The 20,016-nt window shown below is 49.6% G+C and overlaps 1 protein-coding gene across 1 annotated transcript; it reads right to left on the bottom strand.

The window, feature by feature from the left end:
- Nucleotides 1-327: 327 nt before the first annotated feature.
- On the bottom strand, nucleotides 328-15,455 carry PCDH12 (protocadherin 12). Its single transcript, XM_047729016.1, has 5 exons — nucleotides 15,338-15,455; nucleotides 11,603-14,880; nucleotides 8,046-8,143; nucleotides 5,949-6,100; nucleotides 328-1,675 (listed from the first exon to the last, which is right to left on the bottom strand). The coding sequence occupies exons 2-5, from the start codon at nucleotides 14,480-14,482 to the stop codon at nucleotides 1,200-1,202; spliced, it is 3,606 nt and encodes a 1,201-aa protein (XP_047584972.1). The 5' UTR covers nucleotides 14,483-14,880; nucleotides 15,338-15,455; the 3' UTR covers nucleotides 328-1,199.
- Nucleotides 15,456-20,016: the final 4,561 nt, after the last annotated feature.

Here is a 20,016-nt window from a genome sequence, read left to right on the forward strand (position 1 = left end):
CTATGCTTGGAAATGCAGAGCCGTTCTGGCCTGAGCAGCTTTAGAAATGTTCAAGTGTTTCATGAGGGGAACACAGACAAGTTCACTACTGGCAAAAGCTCACCTGTTGGGTTTTTTTCCTTTCTTTTCCTTGGTTGGCAGTCTAGAATCAAGTTCAAGGGCATAGGTTTTGGTGTTGGTCAAGCCTAGTTCCAAATCTTGGCTCTGCCTCTATTCTCTCTCTTTCTCTCTCTTTTTAAGATGTATTTATTTATTTTAGAGACAGAGATTGAGAGAGTGTGCATGTGCCGGGGGAGGGACAGAGAGAGAGGGAAAGCAGCAGACATCCTGCTGAGCAGGAGTAGCCTGACCTGGGCTTGATCTCATGACCCCGAATTCTTGACCTGAGCCAAGAGTTAGACGCTTAACCAACTGACCCACTCAGGTGCCCCTCTGCCTCTACCCTTGCTCTTGGGCAAGACCCTCTATTTCTCCAAACCTCCTGTCCTTGTCTGTAAAATGGGGATAACACCTCCCTCTCAGGGTTGTTGGAAAATTAAATTAAATCCTAGTGTAAAGCCTGGGGCCTGCTTCACATAAACATTCTATAAATAGTCATGCTTTTCTTAGCCTTAATTTTGCAGCTGAGAAGCAGATTATTTGATAATGTAGCAATAGAGAAGTGGGGTCAAGGGTCCACGTGTTCATCACTGTGTATTGACCTCTGTGTACCCACATGCCCTACTTGTGTCCAGGTCCAGCGTACCTTCTTGCCAGGGAACAAGGCAACATTTCGTTCTGTTACCCTTCCCTCCCCCTCACAGGTGCACACAGGAGAATAAGCCAGCGCTTTTCCTTTATTAGGAGGTCAGAGAGCTTCACCTGGCACCCCAGGATCCAGCCCCCACCCTCAAGTATGGGATGAGGCCAGCTTTTCTTGCTTAGGACACTCCTTGGCATCTGTCCCACAGGGAGGACTGACCCTCTGTGCTCTACATGTGTTTTGCCTGCAAACACTCATTTCAGCCACAAATGTCTCCATCCTCCAAAAAATTCACAGGCAGAGTCAGCCCCTAACAAGGGGCTGCTCTGATCAGCCATCCATTAGTTGTGGGGCCCCTGCCTCCTCTATGAGGCACCATCGGCCACCCTAAAGTTCTTGGGCCACCTCTGGACCTCGAGTTCAAAGATTCTAGAAAGCAGCTCATGTCCCTGCATCCTCAGGGCCTGGGCTCCCTGCCATCCCCCAGGGCCCCTGGTTCCTGGATCCACAGGCCCCTGCTGCTGCTGCTGCTGCTGCTGCCAGTCCTGCCCCTGGCCCCCTTAGTTCCCCCCGAACCCCCTTGTCCTTCCGTGCCCGAGGCCCCGCTGGTGGCCAGATCCAGACTGAGGGTCCTCCCGCAGACAGACAGCCGCCGCAGCACCTCGGAGGCGGCCTCCATGGGCACGCCAGAGCGCTGCTCCAGCAGCATTTCCAACAGCGAGCTCATCTCCGAGAGGAAGGTGCTGGCCAGCCGCGTGCCCGTCAGGCTCAGCTCCGGCCCCGGCGCCTTGCCGAACGTCTGGAAGGTCCTTGGCTCCTCCACGGCCGGAGTGTCCGGTGAGAACACGTTGTCGCGGTAGTTCGTGGTGAGGGGCAAAGAGAGCCTCGCCATCCAGGCCGGGTCGGGGGCACTCAGGCGGTCCAGGGCCAGGCCTGCGCGGGAGGAGGGGAGCCAGTGAGGGCCGGGCCCGGGGCAGGGCCAGGCAGCCCAGGGCGGGGCTGTGGGCCGGGGCTCCAGACAAAGAAGGGAAGGGAAATGGCGGGGGACAGACTGGGAGCCCGGAGGGGGACGGGAAGGAAGAGGCCCTGACGGGGAAGCTTGTTGGGCAGGAAGGCTGCCGACTGAAGTACCCACAGGAGCTGAGTGGGGAGGAGGAAGGAGGCCTAGAATTAGAAATTGGCCCTTTTCTAAAGAATTTCCCGATCCTGCTGTATTTCAAGCTAGGTGTCTTCAGCCAGGCTTTTCACTCCCTCAGGCTGCGAGTAGCTGCGGATGGAGGGGACACCCCTTTTCTTAGGCAAGGCTGGAGTTCCTGGCTTGGTGCTGCCCTTTGTTTGTATTCATAGTAATAGTGACCATTTATTAAGTTCTTCCCCACCAAGCAATTTATGGAATCCTCTTATTTAACCTCCGCATAAACCTTTGAAGGGAAGAGTGCTATTCCTTTTTATGGATGAGGAAACGAAGTTCCAAGAAGTTGAATCACCCATCCACTAGGCAACCATACCCAGATTTGACCCTATATCTGATAACTTCAAAGCCCCATATGCCTGTACCATCCTACCCACTCTCTGAGTAGCTTCCCCCCATTTCCCCCAGGGCGCTGAGGGTGCGCCCCTGTGGCCTCTGGGTTCTCCAGGCTTGCGAAGGTCTGTCCAGTCACCATGCCCTAAACTCCCCATCTTTGCTTCTCAGGCTGCCGGAAGCAGGCTTAGAGGCAGGCTGAGAAGGGGTTGTCTGCCTAAGCACTGTCCCAGGAAAGGGAAGGGGAGCAGTGAGAAACTATCCCCTAGATCCTTAATACCACCATCACACTTTTCTTTTTTCCATCTCTTCAACAAAAACACTATCTCAAAAAACTAGCCCTAGACCGGATGGTAGAGGCCCAGACAAAGAAAGAAAGTGTGTATTATGGTTAAGAAACTGTGCCTTTAAAAAAAAAAAAAACCCAACATACACTTTAGCATGTGTTTAATGTTTGCTTAAGGTGAGCTACTTTAGAATCTGTGCATATAATAAAAGACTAAAAGGAAGTATGTCAAATGTTAACTGGAATTACCCCTGGACAGAAGTGATTTATTCTCTTTTCATTTACCTACATTTTTCTACCTTAACCAAATGTTACTATTGTAATTTGGGAATGTTATTCCAAAATACAGCTAATGGCGGTTTATATTGATAAATGAGTCTCCATCATGCCTTATCAGGGCAGAGTCTTGAATGAAGGCTGTGAGGCAGGGCAGGCCTCTTCCCACCTGGTCCAGCCTCCCTTGGGACTTAGTGAGCATTTCTTGAATGACTCAGTGAACATAAATATTAACCCTGGGCATTTGGGGAATGTAAACCTTAGTTCCCTGAGCCTCGGGGGTAATAAGGTTGAAACTCTTTTGGTTACAGAATCAGGCCTTTGTACCAGGGTCAGAGAGCTTATGAAGCTTGGAATTAGAAAATCGCTAGAGTGTGTGAGAATGGCTGAAAAGCAATGGGGAGTCCACCTGGAGGCAGGTGGGTGCTGGGCAGACCTGGGCTTGATTTCTCATCTCTGCCATTTATGACCAGTGTGACCTTGGGAAAATTGCTTAACCTCTCTGAGCCTCCTTCGTCTCTCATAAAGTGGTGAAATAGTAATACTCATCTTGTCAGGTTGCCATGAGCATTCACTGAGCTCATACAACCATTAAAATGTCCCCATCACATCATAAGATGGATGCACCCATGACCCCTGGGGTCAGCAAGCTCACCAAAAGCCCCTGGCAGGCCTGTCCTGTGAGCAGCACAGGTTTTTCTATCCCTGCTGCCCTCAGCATCCCCCAGCATCCTCCATGCCCTCTTTGCCGTAGAGAAGCAGGACCATGTGGCAGCTGAGCCCACAGGTTCCAGCCCAGAGCTGGCTGGAACAGATGTAATGTGAGCCATAGAGGTCATTTTCAATTTTCTAGGAGGCAGATTTAAAAAGTAAAAAGAAAAGGTAAAATCAAATTGTAAAACATTTTTAAACTTAATATCGTTTTATCATGTCATGAATATTTTTTAAATTAATGAGATTTTTTACATTCTTAAGTCTTCAAAGTCTGAAAGTATGTTTTATATGTTTATCACATCTTTTTAAAAAATAGTAGGTTATACTTTTTTTATGCTTTTTATTTTTATTAAGCAAACTCTATGCCCAACATGGGGCTTGAGGATGGATGATTTTTTTTTAAATATATTTTTTCTTTTTTAAGTAATCTCTATGCCCAATGTGCAGCTTGAACTCACAAACCTGAGATCAGGGGTTGCATGCTTTGCCCACTGAGCTGGGCAGGTTCCCCCATCTATCACATCTTGATTGTGACTGCCATTTTCATATGTGGCTAGTGGCTACTGTATTGGATCTAACAGCTGTAGAGTCTAGACAATGCTGTCCTATAGAACTTTCTATATGTGTGCTGTCCAAAGCAATATCTGCTAACCATATGTGGCTACTGAGTGCTTGAAATGTGACTGGTATAACTGAGGAACTGAATTTTTCATTTAACTTCATTTTAATTAGATTTAATTTTACTTACTTTTAATTTAGAGCCATGTAGCCAATGTTAGTAACCATTTTCTGCACAACCTTGGGAAAATTATTAAACAAACTTGCCCCTTGGTTTTGCCTTTATGAAATGGTGATAATGAATAATTCCTATCTCATCAGATTTTCTCATGAGGAACTTAGAACAGGGACTAGCGCATAGAAAGCTCTCAATAAATGTTAGCTCTGTTTTTTTAACCAAGGAAAAGGAAGCCCCTGCCATGCTTTCAATGTGTTTGCAGCCAGATGGAGCACATAGGATACGTCCAGTTGAGAAATGGATTATTAAACTAAAGAAACAGAACACCGCAGTGTAGGGATGGACAAAGGTATGGTGTGTAACCCAAAGGAGGCTCACCAGTGTCCAGTTAGCACATTCTTTTTTAATTTTTTAAATTTTATTTTAATATTTTATTTTATTTTATTTTTTTAAAGATTTTATTTATTTATTTGACAGACAGAAATCACAAGTAGGCAGAGAGGCAGGCAGAGAGAGAGAGGAGGAAGCAGGCTCTCTGCCGAGCAGAGAGCCCGATGCGGGGCTCGATCCCAGGACTCTGGGATCATGACCTGAGCCGAAGGCAGAGGCTTTAACCCACTGAGCCACTCAGGCGCCCCTTTAATATTTTATTTTACTTTTTAAAAAGATTTTATTTATTTGAGAGAGAAACGAGAGACAGAGAGAGCATGAGGAGGGGGGAGGGGCAGAGGGACAGGAGGATGGGGGGAAAGGCTTGATCCCAGGATCCTGAGATCATGACCTGAGCCAAAGTCAGATGCTTAACTGACTGAGCCACCCAGGTGCCCCAGCTAGCATATTCTTTTTTTTTTTTTTTTTTTTAAAGATTATTTATTTATTTATTTGACAGAGAGAGAGACCACAAGCAGACGGAGAGGCAGGCAGAGAGAGAGAGAGAGGGAAGCAGGCCCCCCGCCGAGCAGAGAGCCCGATGCGTGACTCGATCCCAGGACCCTGAGATCATGACCTGAGCCGAAGGCAGCGGCTCAACCCACCGAGCCACCCAGGCGCCCGAGCATATTCTTGAATTAAAGTCCATACTATGGACTTAACTATCAAAATGAATTGTTTCTCTAGAAAATATTATTTTTATTTCAATTAGAAATGTTAACACATTAAAGAATTGACTCAGTTCTCAGGATGGAAGGATATTTAAACCCACCAAAGAAACACAAATGGGTGGTTTAGGAAGTAGGGAGAGGTCTCCTGATGGCAAGCAGACCCAGACTGGTTCCCCATCAGTCCCTGATGAGCTAAGTGACTCTGGGCAGGCTGTGGTAGTTCTCTTAGCCTCAGTTTTCTTATCTCTAAATTGGAGCTCATAACATCTACCTCCAAAGACTCTTTGGAAGCTTAACTGAGCTAATGTGTACAAGATACTTCCTAGTACCTGGCACACACCAAGAGCTCATTTACTATTCTTAGGATTTTTAAAATGGACAACCAAAGTAGAATCTTGTCTTTAAACAAATGAAGACTGTCTGAAGCGTTAGGGAAAGTAAAATTTTGCTGATATTCCTGCCCAGAAAGAGAATGCCTGTGTTCTCCTGTGGAGAAGGCTGACACCTAGACATGCTGGCAGGACCATGAGTACAGAAGCAGGCTCAGGGCAATCCTGAGGAGTCCCTACCTGTGTGTGGGTCCAACAGGCTTGATAGCTCTTCTTCTAGCAGCTGTTTCACAGAAAGGTCCTCTTCAGGATCCAAGCACCCTTCCTCCTGGTCTGGTTCTGCCTGGCCACCAGCCCTGGCACCTGTGCCATCTGGGTCTGGGATTGTGCTCCTGTAAAGGAAGCCAGCGGGTTCACAAAGGAGGAAATTCACACACAGATTCATTCATTCCTTCTCATGAGCCTTCTTCTACTCATGCCAGCATTCATCCATCCACATAAGGAGGTGGATATACAGCCTGGCCTTCAGAGTCAGATCAACCTGGGTTACTTGGTCCCAGGCCTCCTGCCTACTCCGCCTCTGTTGCCTTATCTGTGAAATGGAGGTAATAAATAACACCCACCTCAAGGGGCAGGCAAAACGAGACAATGTATGTAAAGAAACTGGTACCCAGCCCCTTGTAAGCACTGAGCAAATAGAAGAAACAATGAATGCATTGATATCATTATTCACTATCATCCCTCCCATTCCTTCACATTGCGCAGCCCAGAGCAGGAGTGTAGTAACTCAGCTTGAGATAACGCAGTCATCTGTCCTTCTACCCATCTATCCACCTCCATCCATCTGAGTATGAACTCCAGTGAGAGCAGAAATTTTTGTCTGTCTCATTCTCTGGTCACCAGAGCTCAGAACAGGGCCTGGCACATAGTAGGTGCTTCATAAATACTTTGTGGACAAAGTGACTGAATGTTCCCTCCTCCCTATTTGAGGCCCAATCCCAGACCAGAATAGCAGGGCAGAAGAGGACGCAGCTGGGGTGAGGCCACAGAAGGCCACTGAGACTCTCCCTGACCCCTGTGGTCTCCATCCCGGCCCCTCCCTCCCATAGGCCCTGCCTGCCCCCTGGAACAGGCCAGTTCCTGGGACTGCCTCAGTATGGGTAGCCAGGTCTGGCCCCACATTCCGGCACATGGGAGGGCTCCTTAAAGGGCTTTAAGGTCTGGGGTCCTTTCTGCTTTTTTTTTTCTGTGACTGTTTCTGCTGTCATGAAGGGATCAGTAGGGAGACAGCAAGTTTGCAAGTGATGATGAAAACAACAAATGTTTATAAAGCAATCACTCTGACTCAGGCCTTATGCTTTGCAAGGTATAGGCACCTTATCCTTAAACTTTTCATATCTATAAAGGAGTTCTCTTGTTATCATTCCTATGTTGTGAATAAGAAAACTAAGACTTGTGAAAATTATGCACCTTGCCCAAGATCCCGCAAAAATTCAAATCCAGGCTGATGTGGCTATGGAGTGTGTGCACTCTCTGCTACTCTACACTACTTCCCACCAGATTTGCAAAAAAGAAGCTACAAGTTGTCAGGGCAAGAGCACTGAACCTGGAGTCAGTGAGGTCCCCTGAGCTGGTCTTAGTTAGCTTGGCCACACACTGGCTATGTGACCATGAACAAAGTCACTTTGGGAGGAAAGGACTTTTAGCATCAGTTGTATACCTTCTATGTGCCAGTCACTGGGCTATGGGCTTAAAATACATTTGCTCATCAAATCCTTACCCCATCTTGGCAAGGATGTGTGATGATCTCCATTTTACAGGTAAGAAACTGAGGCCCCAAGGATTTACCTGGATTCCTCAAGTTGAGCATAGCTGGGTTGTATCAAACTACTTACAGCCCCAGTTTCTACATCTGTAACAAAAAGGAGTTAGATTAGATGTCCTCTTGAGCTCTCTTTAATTCCAGACTGCCCAAAAGAACACACCCACACACTCATGTCCTTAGCTGGGGAAACTTCATATTATGTTTAAGAGCCAAGACAAAGAATGCTGAAACTTACACATTTAAAGCCCATAGCCTAGCACCTCTGCAATCAGGGGACAGATAGAGCCTCAGGGATGAAGTCATTTCCTTAGAGACTCTGGATCCTGTAAAAACTATAAATACAGTTGCTCCGGGACCATGCTGCCTGGGATGGGGGGAAGGATGCTGTCCGCTGCTCTCCCAGGGGCCTGCTGTCTGGGATGTGCTCACCCTTCCTCAGATCACAGAGGCTCCAGGGGTGAAGGCAAGCCGGTGGGCGGCTTGAGAAGCCTGTGGGTCCATGTGTTGCTTACCTGCTGCCGCTGGGCTTGGCCAAGTACTTATTTCCCCGGTGGTTTGGTTTGGGCTGGAATTGGCCCTGATGCAGCAAGGACAGCAGCTGGGAGATTTGCTGCAAGACAGGAAAAATCTGTTGACTCCACACAATTCCGACCCAGCACACTTCCTTGCCGGATGTTTCCCTCAATGCCGGCGCTTTCTTTTTATAGTCTTTCCTCCAGCTTCAGATGTTTGTGTGATCAGATGGGGGATGGTGAATGGTGACGGAGGCAGGGAACTGTGCAGGCAGGATCCTTGCTTTGTCGTGACACCGCAGGACCTGGGTGTCTGAGGGAGAGAAGAGGGACCCCTGGGCCCACTCCTCATTCTCATTCTGAGTAACGTGCTCCCACTGGAATCTGTGGGATGGGGCTGAAAAGAGCATTTCCTGACCATAAACTCATTCTTACTTTGATAAGGATTATCTTAAGGAGTTATTTCCCCCACCTTCAGCGGTACTCAAACACTCAGCCAGTTTTGGTGGGGCCAGATGCAAGGCTCTGCTGTGGAGAAAGCAAAAGTCTATCATTCAGTCATTCATTCAACAAGAGTGTGAATGAAAACAGAAGGCACAGCAGACTGAAAGTCTGAAGGAGAGGGTGGAGGTTCAGGGAGGCTGTGGAATGGCTCGGGGCTGGCCGAGATGTCAGGGCCAGACCCTACAGGGCCTTCTGAAGGTGAAGGCAATACACCAAGTCTCGGGAGGCTAGGTTCTAGTTCAAGGTCATTTCTAGTTTGTGTAATGTCAGGCAGGTTTTTAGACATACTCAGATCTCAGTTTCCTCATCTCTAAGTTGGAGCTGAAAATACCCATCCAGCCTTCTTCACAGGGCAGTCAGGATTAATTCACGCAGTGGTATGAGAATTTAAAATGCTCAGAGAAAATGCTGTTTCTCTTAGAAAGACTGCCTCTGGCTCTTGGACCTACCAGGAGCCAGTCTTCCCTGAATCTTCCCTGTCTTCTCTGAGAAGGCCGGCTCAGCCTCTCTGGGCAGCCCCAGCTAGAAAGTGCCAACCTCAGAGGATAGTTGGAAGAGGGCTGGGGCCTAGTTGCCTGCCTCAAGGTAGATCACATCTCCTGAACCGGGCCCCAAAGCCCTCCTAAGGTACCTGCCACTCTTCTAAGCATTAGCTGGTAGTTCAGGGACATTCCCTGAGTGCCACGGCCTGAGCATAGCGCTGTCATTCAGGGTCTCTTCATAGTTAAGAGTGTAGACTCTGGAATCAGTCAGACTCGGATTCAAATCCTAAATCTGCCCCTGCCCCAATTCCCTCTGGATTTTTTTTTTGAGAAATTGCTTCAGCATTTTGAGCCTCAGTTTCCTCAGCAGTAAAAAGGGAATAATATCAAGGTCCATGTGGGTTGCAGTTATAAGGATCAAAAGAATGAACGTATATCTTTCATTTATTTATTTTTTAAAACTTTTTTTTTAAGTAATCTCTGTGCTCACTGTGGGGCTCGAACCCATGACCCCAAGATCAAGAGCCAGCCAGGAACCCATATGATTCATTTATTAATAGATCTTTTGACAAGCACTTAATAATTCTAGTGTGGTATATAATCTCATTTAATTCTTTTTTTTTTTAAGATTTATTTATTTATTTGACAGACAGAGATCACAAGTAGGCAGAGAAGCAGGCAGAGAGAGAGGAGGAAGCAGGCTCCCTGCTGAGCAGAGAGCCCAATGTGGGGCTCGATCCCAGGACTCTGGGATCATGACCTGAGCCGAAGGCAGAGGCTTTAACCCACTTTAACCCAGGTGCCCCTCATTTAATTCTTATAATAACCCTAGGGAAAAGATACCATCATACCCATTTTGCAGATGTGGAATATGAGGCTCAGAGGGCTACACATTCAGTTAGTGGAAGGGCTAGAATTTAAACCCAGATCTGACTCACTGTGGCACTGTGCTGCTGGAAAGACATGAGCATTAGGCAAGCTGCCTCTTAACCTCACATTGATCTCAGTAGGGCACCCTTCTTTCCATCACCTCAGTGGGTTTACCCCCAGTGCCTGCTCTCTGCTGTCTCTGTTCAACAATAACCAGTACAGTGTTTGATTCAAAAAGCTCACTCAGTATGCATTAAAGAATGAATGAATGAATGAATGGCTCTGGACAGCGTCTGGAGCTACAGAGGGCTCAGGGTAAGACTTCTAAGAGAGCTATGAGGCTCTCCAGGTGGCTTCCTGGGGAGGATATGGGGGAAGGAAGCTGTGTCCTTGCTCCACAGGAAACCTGAGTCGATTGCCTGGCCAAACACACATGTGTCTTGAGCGGGCAGCCTGGCACAGGGAAAATGTTTTCTTTTTAAATAAATTGTTTTAAATTTTATGTGTTTTTTTGACAGAGAAAGGCATAGCAAGAGAAGGAACACAAACAGGGGGAGTGGGGGAGGGAGAAACAGGCTCTCTGCTGAGCAAGGAGCCCGATGTGTGGCTGGATCCCAGGATCCTGGGATCATGACCTGAGCCAAAGGCAGACACTTAACGACTGAGCCACCCAGGCGTCCTTGGCATGGGGAAAATTATCTTAAGTGCAGAGGAACAGATGTGGGTGTGAGATCAGGTACTGTCCCTGAAAAAGATTTCCCATTTTTGTCTAGTAAATCCCAGGTCACTACCTATTTTGTCCTTTGTTGTGCCATTTAATCCTCAACCCCTGGGAGGCAGACACAGGGTAAGTTTGGCATCATAACTGCCATTTGAAGAAAATGAGGCTCTAATATTGGACAGACTTGCCCAAGGTTGACCAGCTACTGAGTGCCTATGCTGAAATGTGAACCCAGATCAGATTTCCAAGTTCTGAGAATTTTTTCCATTACCCCATACCATAGGCTTCACCATCACACTCTAGTCTCAGGCAAGCCAAATGCAGCCCCTGAGCCCAGAGTCAATGATGCCTGTGCTGGCCAGCTTCATAGGAAAGCTGCCCAGATGAGAAGAGGGCAGGAGGAGATGAAGAGCTTTGCGGAAGTCATTGTAACCATTTGCTGAGTGCTGACTGTGTGCCAGACATTATTCCAGGCCTTAAGTGCACTCATTTCATCTTCAAGCAAATTTAGGAGATGGGTGCTATTAACATAGATATCTTCAACAGAGAAGCTGAGTGACATTCCTGTAGTTCACAGCGAGGAAGAGGTGGAGTCAGGATTTGAACTCAGGCAGCCTTATCCCAAAGCTTGTATTCTCAAATGTGCCTTTTGCTGTGTGTCTACTTGTGCCAGGCACATTGAGTACTTGCTTTATAGGGATTAACTGATCAAATCCTCAGGACCACTCTACAAGGCAGATGCTCTTACCATCATCTCTGTTTTATAGACAGGGAAACGAAGGCTCAGAGACAATAAGTTGCCCAGGATCACACAGCTAGATTTTGTTAACCCTAGAGCTGTGCCCTCACCCACTGCCGCCAATGTACCATAAAGTCCCTGGAGAGCCTAAGGAACAAGTGTGACAAACATAAGGGTAATGGAGGTGTCTGATGTGGTGGTCCCAGGGTGACCACAGAGAGAGCTGCCCACACCCGGGTACCTGAACAGGAGGAGAATCCATCGTGAGCTCCTCGACGGGGTTCCGCTCTGCAAAAGCAGCCACAGAGAGCCGGACCAGACTCCGCAGGATCTGACGGGGACCTGACTCTTTCTCGGGGGTCACTTTGCCGTGGAGATTCGGCTGCCGCCTCAGGGTTGCAGAGGAGGCCGGTGGACTCAGTGGGGCCTCCTCGATGCCTGGGTCTCCTGGCAGCCTCCCTGTGGGGCTGCCCGTAACCTTCGGGGGCCTTGAGCGTGGCTGTCCCATCACAGACTGGGGCTCAGGAAGGTTCAGGTTCTCCCGGGAGGCGTTCCTCTGCCTGGGATGGTTGAAAAGGAGGTTGACAGTGTCTTGCAGCACCTCTCGGCTCTCAGCCTGTGCTCCCTGGTTGCCTTGGTTACGTAGGGTTCTGTACAGCGTTGGTGTGAGGTGAAAGGGGGCCTGCAGGCAGGGGTCCCAGCCCGCTTCCATCCTCCCTTCCTGACCTGCTTCCTTGTGGGGCTGCCCGACTTCGCCAGGCTCGTCTGGCTGGCCCCGGAGCACAGGCACAAGGTGGATATCTGCCTTCTGAATGTGTTTCTGGGGCCTCTTGGGCTGGTGGCGGTAGGTAGATTCAGCCTCCCGACAGTTGTAGGCCCTATTGTCCTTCTTCTCTGTCCTGCAGATGGACATGATCAGAGCCAAGATCAACCCAAAGATGGCCAACAGCACAACCAGGCAAATCACCGTCAGCACCGATGTGCTCAGGGTCCCAGGCTCCCGGGCCCGGTCCCTCAGGTGATCCACGCTGGTGACAAACAAGACCCTCAACAGGGCTTGGGTCTGCAAGGAGGGGCTACCACGGTCTTCCACCACTATCTCCAGCTCCCACTCACTCCCAATGAGGCTGCTGGCGTTGGTGATGTTGATGAACAGCTGGCCCAGGTGGGGGCTGAGGGCAAAGAGATGGGCTTCATTCCCACGCCTAATGCTATAGAGAAGCTCTCCATTTGCCCCCGAGTCTGCATCTCTTGCTACAATGGCAACCAAAAGGAATGGCCTGGAACTGAGGGTTGCCAGTGGCAGTGTGTCAGCCCCTGCTGGTCCCAAGCCATTAGGAGTTTCGATGGGCACCAGAAGGTGGCCTGTGGAGGCATTGACGAGCACTGAGAGGCTGGCTTTTCCATCACTGAGTATAGGGTGGATCACCTCTGGGGTATTATCGTTGACATCCAAGAGGCTGACCCACACAGAGACGCTGGATGCAAGCTGGGGCTGCCCCTTGTCCTCTGCGATCACGCGGAACTCAAAACTGGTCATCTGTTCATAGTCTAGTGACCTCTGGGCAGTGACATCTCCTGTGTCTGAGTCAATAGCTACCAAGTGAGAAACTGGGGAGTCCTGGATACGGTATGAGATTTGTCCATTTAGGCCCAAGTCTGCATCATGAGCCTTAACGGTAATGAGGTGAAGAGAAGGTAGGTTGTTCTCCCTAGTAGAGACCTCATACCTGCTCCTCTCAAACACAGGTGCGTTGTCATTGGCATCGCTGATCTGAATGCTGAGCTGTTTCTTGGCTGATAATGGCTGGAGTCCTTGGTCTTGAGCCAGCAGAGTGAGGGTATATTCGGGCCACTGCTCTCTGTCCAGTGTGGTGTTGGTCAGCAGCATGTATGTATTGCCGTTAGTCCTTTTCAGCCTGAAATGGCCCAGTTCTTGGCTCAGCCAACAGTGGACCAGACCATTATTTCCTGAGTCCAAGTCATCTGCCATGACGAGAGCAATGAAACTATCCTTTGGAAGAGCCTCTGACACCAGAGATGGTTCAGATGCCCACGTGATGTGGATGCTTGGGGCATTGTCATTGACGTCCAGGACCTTGATGAGGACTTTGCAGTGGGCTGGGATGGGATTGGGACCTAGGTCCTTTGCCTGGATGTCCACCTCATAGGCAGGATTCTTTTCATAGTCTAGGCGTTGACGCAGAATCACCTGGCCCGTCTTTGCATCAATACTAAAGGTGTCCAAAACCTCTGGAGGCACATGTTTACTGAGGAAGAATTCCACCTCCCCATTGGGACCTTGGTCAGGGTCTGTGGCAGTCAAGTTTATGAGGAGAGTCCCAGGAGCAGCATCTTCTTGGATTTCTAGTGCCAGGGAGCTCTCCGCAAACATAGGACTATTGTCATTGGAATCCAGGACATTGACCTTGACCAAGCTGGTGCCTGACTTTGGGGGGCTCCCGCTGTCATAGGCAGTTAGCACCAGATCAAAAAATGAGTGGATTTCCCGGTCTAGCTCTTTCACCACTATAAGTTCTGCATGTTTGGTTTCATCTGGCCCCACAATGACATCCAGAGCAAAGTGCTCGCTGGGAGACAGTGTGTATGAGTGCAAGGTGTTGGAACCAGTATCTGGGTCCAGGGCTCTGTCCAGGGGGATCCGGGTGCGCAGAGAGGCACTCTCAGAGATTTCCAGCTCCTGCTCACCTTTGGGGAACTGTGGCTCATGGTCATTGATGTCCAGCACCTGGATCTCCACATGGATCAGAGCCAAGTCCCCTGTGGCAAGCACGTCAAAGGAAACCAGGCAGGGATCCTGCTGCCGGCAGAGCTGTTCTCGGTCCAGTCGGCTCCCCGTGCTAAGCAGGCCATCCTCAGGGTCCACCTGGATGGGGAGTGCCTGAGACAGCTGCAGGACCTGGAAGGCAGCCTTTGTCTGCCCTCGACCCTCCTCCCAGCCCAGTTCCTGGGACAGCTTCCCTATCACCGTCCCAGACGGCACCTCTTCTGCCACTTGGTATTTCACAGTGAGAGTGGCCACTTCCTGACCATGCCCTGGAAGGAAAAAGTAGCCACCTGGCCCCAAAAGCCCCAGCAGAAGTGGCAGAAGTCGAATCATGCTTACCGCCAGAATGGGCTAGACTCAGAAACCACTACAGTCCTTCAAAGGCTAGGCAAGTCCTCCACGCTTTCCCGAGGGGCCTGATTAGCCCCTTTCTCCTGCCCCCAGACCTGCTGTCACAGCCTCGTCCCATAATTAGGTGATGACGGAAGTAGCTGGATTCCCAGGCAAGGCCATTTTCATCTGAAGAGATATCAGAGGTCCAAGCACTGACGAAGTGAAATTGCCAAGGGACACCCCGCACAGGGGCACCCGCGGGTCCCCTTCAGTAAATGATGGGCAAAAGCCTGTCCAAGAGGGACTTGACCCAGTGAAGCAGGATGTGGGGATCCGACTTTCAAACAGTTGCTGGGCTTGGGAAATGGAGAAGCAGCTTTTTCCTATGGAAACCCCACCTACAGGAAAAGGGAGGGCTGTAAGTTTCAATGCCAATTAGAGAAAGAGGGCTTCCCGTGAAGCCTGAGGGGCCTGTGGTGGAGGAGGATGGGCTGGGGCTCCGGGACAGGACAACAAGGTGCTATCCATGCAAGGCAGTCCCTGAGGGAAAGGGAGCCACTGTGTAGGCAAGTGGACAGAGAGCCTGAGACCCTGCCTTCCCCAGTACCCCTCCCGGGTGTGTCATGCTCTTTTCCACTTCTCTCTTTGTTTCCTTCATATCCCCATGATTCCTCTCCCGTTCCAGTCTTCTCCCCACATTCATCTACCTCTAAGTCCTAACTCTTCCCTGATCACCCATTTTTGTCTCTCGGGAAGCAGCTATGATTAAGAGCCTAGCCATTGGAGCCAAACCGCTTAGGTTCAGATTCTGACTCTGCAATTTACCAGCTGGGTCATGCGGGACAAGTCACTTACCCTCTCTGGGCGTCCACCACTTCATCCTTAGAGTGTGGACGGGAATAAGCATAGTAGCCTTCACAGCAGGAAATTGTGAGGACAAATGAAATGATGCATGACGGGCTGGGTCCTGGCCCAGAGGACAGGCAATGACGTTTTGCGAGTGGTAGGTGTTTAGAATGGAATAGCTAGTCTCACCTTGTAGCTCTGGCCCTTGCACTGGCCCTAGGGCTGTCCCTGCTCACACGGACCCACGAGGGTGCCTATGGCCTTGGCTCCTAAAGCCCTGGAATCTCTCTGACCTGACCGTGTGGCTTCCCTCCCCCTTCCCTTCCTGCTCTCCAGCCTGGAGGCCCATTGTTCTCTGCATCTGGTCCAGCCTGAGTCCCTATCTGGGGGAATCCCCGGCCTCCGGGTCCCCTGCCTTGGGAGGCTTTTATACTTGTCCCTCTCCCACGCCTTCCTCTCCTTATCCCTCCCTTCCCCTGATTCTTCTCTCCCCGCTGCTGTTTATGACTGAGTCCCACCAACAGTACTCCCTCCCCATCCCCCACTCCTAGGGAGGTGGATGTTTTCAGATGTGCCCTCCCTCATTTACCTCCTCACAGAGGTAAGGCCCAGGATTACCGGGGTGGCATTTGTGGCGGCTTGTGGCTTCTCATTTTCCTCCTCACTTGCTGCACCCAGCACCTTCCTGGTCTTCTACCCTGCCTCCGGCTGAGGCTAAAGGTTTGTAAAACATTAGAAGTGTTGGGAATTTAAGGACTGCTTCCTTTAGGTGGCTGTTTGCAACTGAGTCTTTGAGGCTGGAGGTGCCCATTGGGACACAGGGGACCTCCATCAGGGCCTGTTGGCTTGTAGGCCTGGGGCCACTAGGACAGGGGCCGCTGAGGGAGCTCCCAGCCTCAGAGCCATCTGTGCCCATCCCTGCCCCCATCTTTTCTTTCCCATGCTCTGTCCTTTACTCCATGTTCCACTCCTCGAGGTTCCCTGTCCTTGTCACTTGTTGAACCACAGCAAGGGCCTGAATCCGTGGGGCCATCTCCTATAGTGTGGCCCTACAGACAGAACACTCACAAGCTTGGAGACATTGCACAAGTCACTTAACTTCTCTGCGCCTCGGTTTCCTTCTCTGTAGAGTGTGGCTATCACCCACCTCAGGAGATTGTGGTAAGGATTCAGTGAGATGATACCTATAAGGGCCCAGCAGAGGGCCTGGTCCACAGAAAGTATCCATTCTATGTTACTGTAGCTTGTATTATTTTCCAGGTCTGATGCAAATGGTGAGGATGACCTTGCATTTGTCCCTTCACTGCTTTTTGTTTTGTTTTTTTTTAATTTAAAATTGTATTTATTTATTTGACAGAGAGAACAAGCAAGGGGGGCAGCAGGCAGAGGGAGAGGGAGAAACAGAGCCTCCTGCTGAGCAAATAGTGGGGCTCAAACCCAGGACCCTGGGATCATGACCTGAGTCAAAGGCAGACATTTAATCAACTGAACCATCCAGGTGCCCCTGCCCCTTTGCTGTTTTCTCTGCCTGCATGGCCAAGGAAGCTCAATTTCCAGGACTTCCTCAGCCCAGGCTGGGGCCAGGTGCTGCCTGTGCTTCAAAGGGAGCAAGCACAGGCCCCAGGCCCCTGTTGCTCATAGATGGGCCCTGGGCTTACTGCCCTTGGATGACAGCCTGCACAGCAGCCTTACTCTCTGGCCCTCACTTGTCCTATCGTGTGCAGTGCACCTAGCAAGACAAGGTGCCCCACAAGTGGCTTGCAGTCTAAGGAGGGAGTGGGGAAAAGGAGGAAAGGGGACCAGTAGCTCTGTGTTTGGGCTTGGTGGTCATGGGCAGCTCCTCAGGGAAGGCATTGGGCCAAATCCTGAAGACAGGGAGGAGTTAGCCAGAGGAAGGTGAGTAAGCAAGGGAGAGGCAAAACAGGCAGAGGGAGCAGAGTGGACAAAGGCTGGAGGTGAGTGAGCTGGCTCCTTACAGTATCTCCAGAGGTCTGTGTGGAGAGTGGGGAGGAAGAAGGTAGGCAGGGGAGGTCAGAAGGGGCTGCCAGACCCTCCTGGAAGGCCTGGAGTCCCATGTTTAGGATTTGGACCTTGTCCTACGGACCATGGGGAGCTTTTAAATGGCCCCAAGAAGGAAGATGAGGACAATAGCTCTATGCCAGGCCTTGTCTCAAGTGCTTTACCTATACCCTCCTGTTCCTCCCTCATACCCAGGCCATCAGGATAAAGGGTTAGCTAACTTGCCCAAGATCACGCAGACTGGACCTCCAGAAAGCCCCTTGGGCTGCACTCTGGAAAATGGATTGGAGGAAAACAGAGGAGGGAGTGGGGAGGACCATTGAGAGTAATGCAGGGGAGCTTTGGTGCAGAAAACTCTGGTGCTGAGAATGTTTCCAGAATGCCATCTGGTGGCCAAAGGCAGAGAAAAAGGCCCAAAGGCGGAGAGGTGGGTACCTGGAGCTCACACATAGGCACAGCTCTAGACCTGTCCTGCATGGAACACAGTGGAAGGAGCTTACATACGATGACAGTCACTTATCATGAGAAACCTAATGTGACCCACTGCCCACTGAAAGATTTATGGAACTCAGGATTCTACCAGTGTTAACATTTATATTCTCGAAAGGACGTCCTATTTATGCTCTGTGTGTATGTGTTGCCTTAACTGTACCATGTTTGCAAAAAATGTACTCCCAGGTCACAAAATAAGAAAGTTTTGTGGTTTTTTTAAAAGATTTTATTTATTTCTTTGGGAGAGAGAAAGCACACAGGAGTGATGGGAAGGGGCAGAGGGAGAGGGAGAAGCCTACTTCCCACCTAGCAGGGAGCCTGACACGGGGCTCAATCCTAGGACCTTGGGATCATGACCTGAGCCAAAGGCAGATGCTTAACCAACTGAGCCACCCAGGTGCCCCACAACAAAGTTTGATTCTGCAGACAGTTTTTATGGCTATGGTTTGTTTGTTTTATTCACATTGGGGTCAGTATCCCAAGCCAGCAAATAAGACTTTTTTTAAGGTGATAATCTCTGGGAATGAGGTCCCATTTAGTAATTTTCTCTCCTCCTTTCTGGTTTCAGGGATCAGCCACATGTCAAGGGGCAAATGGAGCTGTCACTGGAGTTTGCCTGGAGAGCCTTTATCCCTCTGAGTTTTGAAAATAGATCTGAAGTTGCACAGGTCCCCTGAAATTGGTTTGGAAAAGCTAAGGATGCCTCCCTCAAGCCTGAAATATATTTTTTTTTTTACACCAAACTAAGTTTTATTGGTTAATGCACACATAAGTTCAGGGAAGATTCAGTTAATTATGGGTAAAGGACATGATGTACCTATAACTTTGAAGCTTTAAATTTTTCTCATAAATAACTCCTTAAGCCTGAAATATTTTTTTAAGAGGGCAGGAATCAGGGCTGGTGTTTGGAAGTCTAGCTCGCCACCAACCTTGAGGTCATTCACACTTGGGCCCTTGGCTATGGGACAGTGTTGGGGGATGAAGTGGGAGGTGTGGGGGTGGGTCAGGATTTTTTTCAAAATGCCTGATGTCCTGAGGATCCTTGAGGGGTCAGACCAGCAAGGTGGGACTCTGACCCTTGGGGGACTCCCAGGTCCACTGGGTGAAGGCTAGGATCGTGCCCCACCCTATGAACATGTTGAACGGCTGGCGGCCCACCCTCGGGGCTCCTTGTGAATATGCCAAGCAGCTGTCACAGTCACTGTCACCAAGGCCGCTTGGTGAGGCTCGGACGCTTCCTCCTTAGGATTGTTCCCATTGGGAGGGTGACAGAAACACCCAAGGTCAGCCTCTTTCTTTGAGTGAGACCTTGTTGAAATTGGAGCCAGTGTGGCCAGGAATCTTGACTGGGAGACTCAAGTAGATGGGTCACCTGCTCTTGATGTGACACTTTGTGCTCTTTGTTGGGACAGATGACAGTTGTCTACTCCCACACAATAACACCTCTTTCTGGGCCCAGTGTAGGGAAAAAAAAATGTACTTTGTAGGTAGAAATCTGCCAAATAATAGAAGCTTTCAAGAAATGAAAAGGCTGGGGTGCCTGGGTGGCTCAGTGGGTTGGGCCTCTGCCTTCAGCTCTGATCGTGGTCTCAGGGTCCTGGGATTGAGCCCCGCCCGCGGTGGGCTCTCTGCTCATCGGGGAGCCTGCTTCCTCCTCTCTCTCTCTCTGCCTCTCTGCCTACTTGTGATCGCTCTCTGCCAAGTGAATGAATAGAATCTTAAAAAAAAAAAAGAAAAGGCTTTGTGTCTTGGTTGTCTTGCATTAGAGTGGTAGCTCTCAAAAGGGGACAAATATCAGAATCACTTATCTGAATACCAAGGAAAGGGCGAGAAAATTCATACTCTTCCCCTTTCCACCCTGCCAAAGAGAATTTCGTAACTGCCAGCTCCCTTCGAAAAGGCTTCCCTTTTCATTTGGGACAGAGTTGGGGAAGTTGTTTTGAAGTTTTTTTCTGGAAAGAGAGGCTTAATTGATCTACATAATAAAAGGAAAATAGGAGAGGGGGATTGATGAAGGCTGAGGGGACCATGGAGGGGGTTCATGAGAGAACAGGGTTGGGGGCTGTGAAAGGAAGTAGTGTGAACATGAGGACTTGCCAGTGAATCGTTGTGGACTATGGATCTCCTTCATGATTTTCAAGAAAAATGCAAGAGGAGACTCAGAATTTATTTTGTGC

Source organism: Lutra lutra, chromosome 5, assembly GCF_902655055.1.
Source record: "Lutra lutra chromosome 5, mLutLut1.2, whole genome shotgun sequence".
NCBI lineage: Eukaryota > Metazoa > Chordata > Mammalia > Carnivora > Mustelidae > Lutra > Lutra lutra.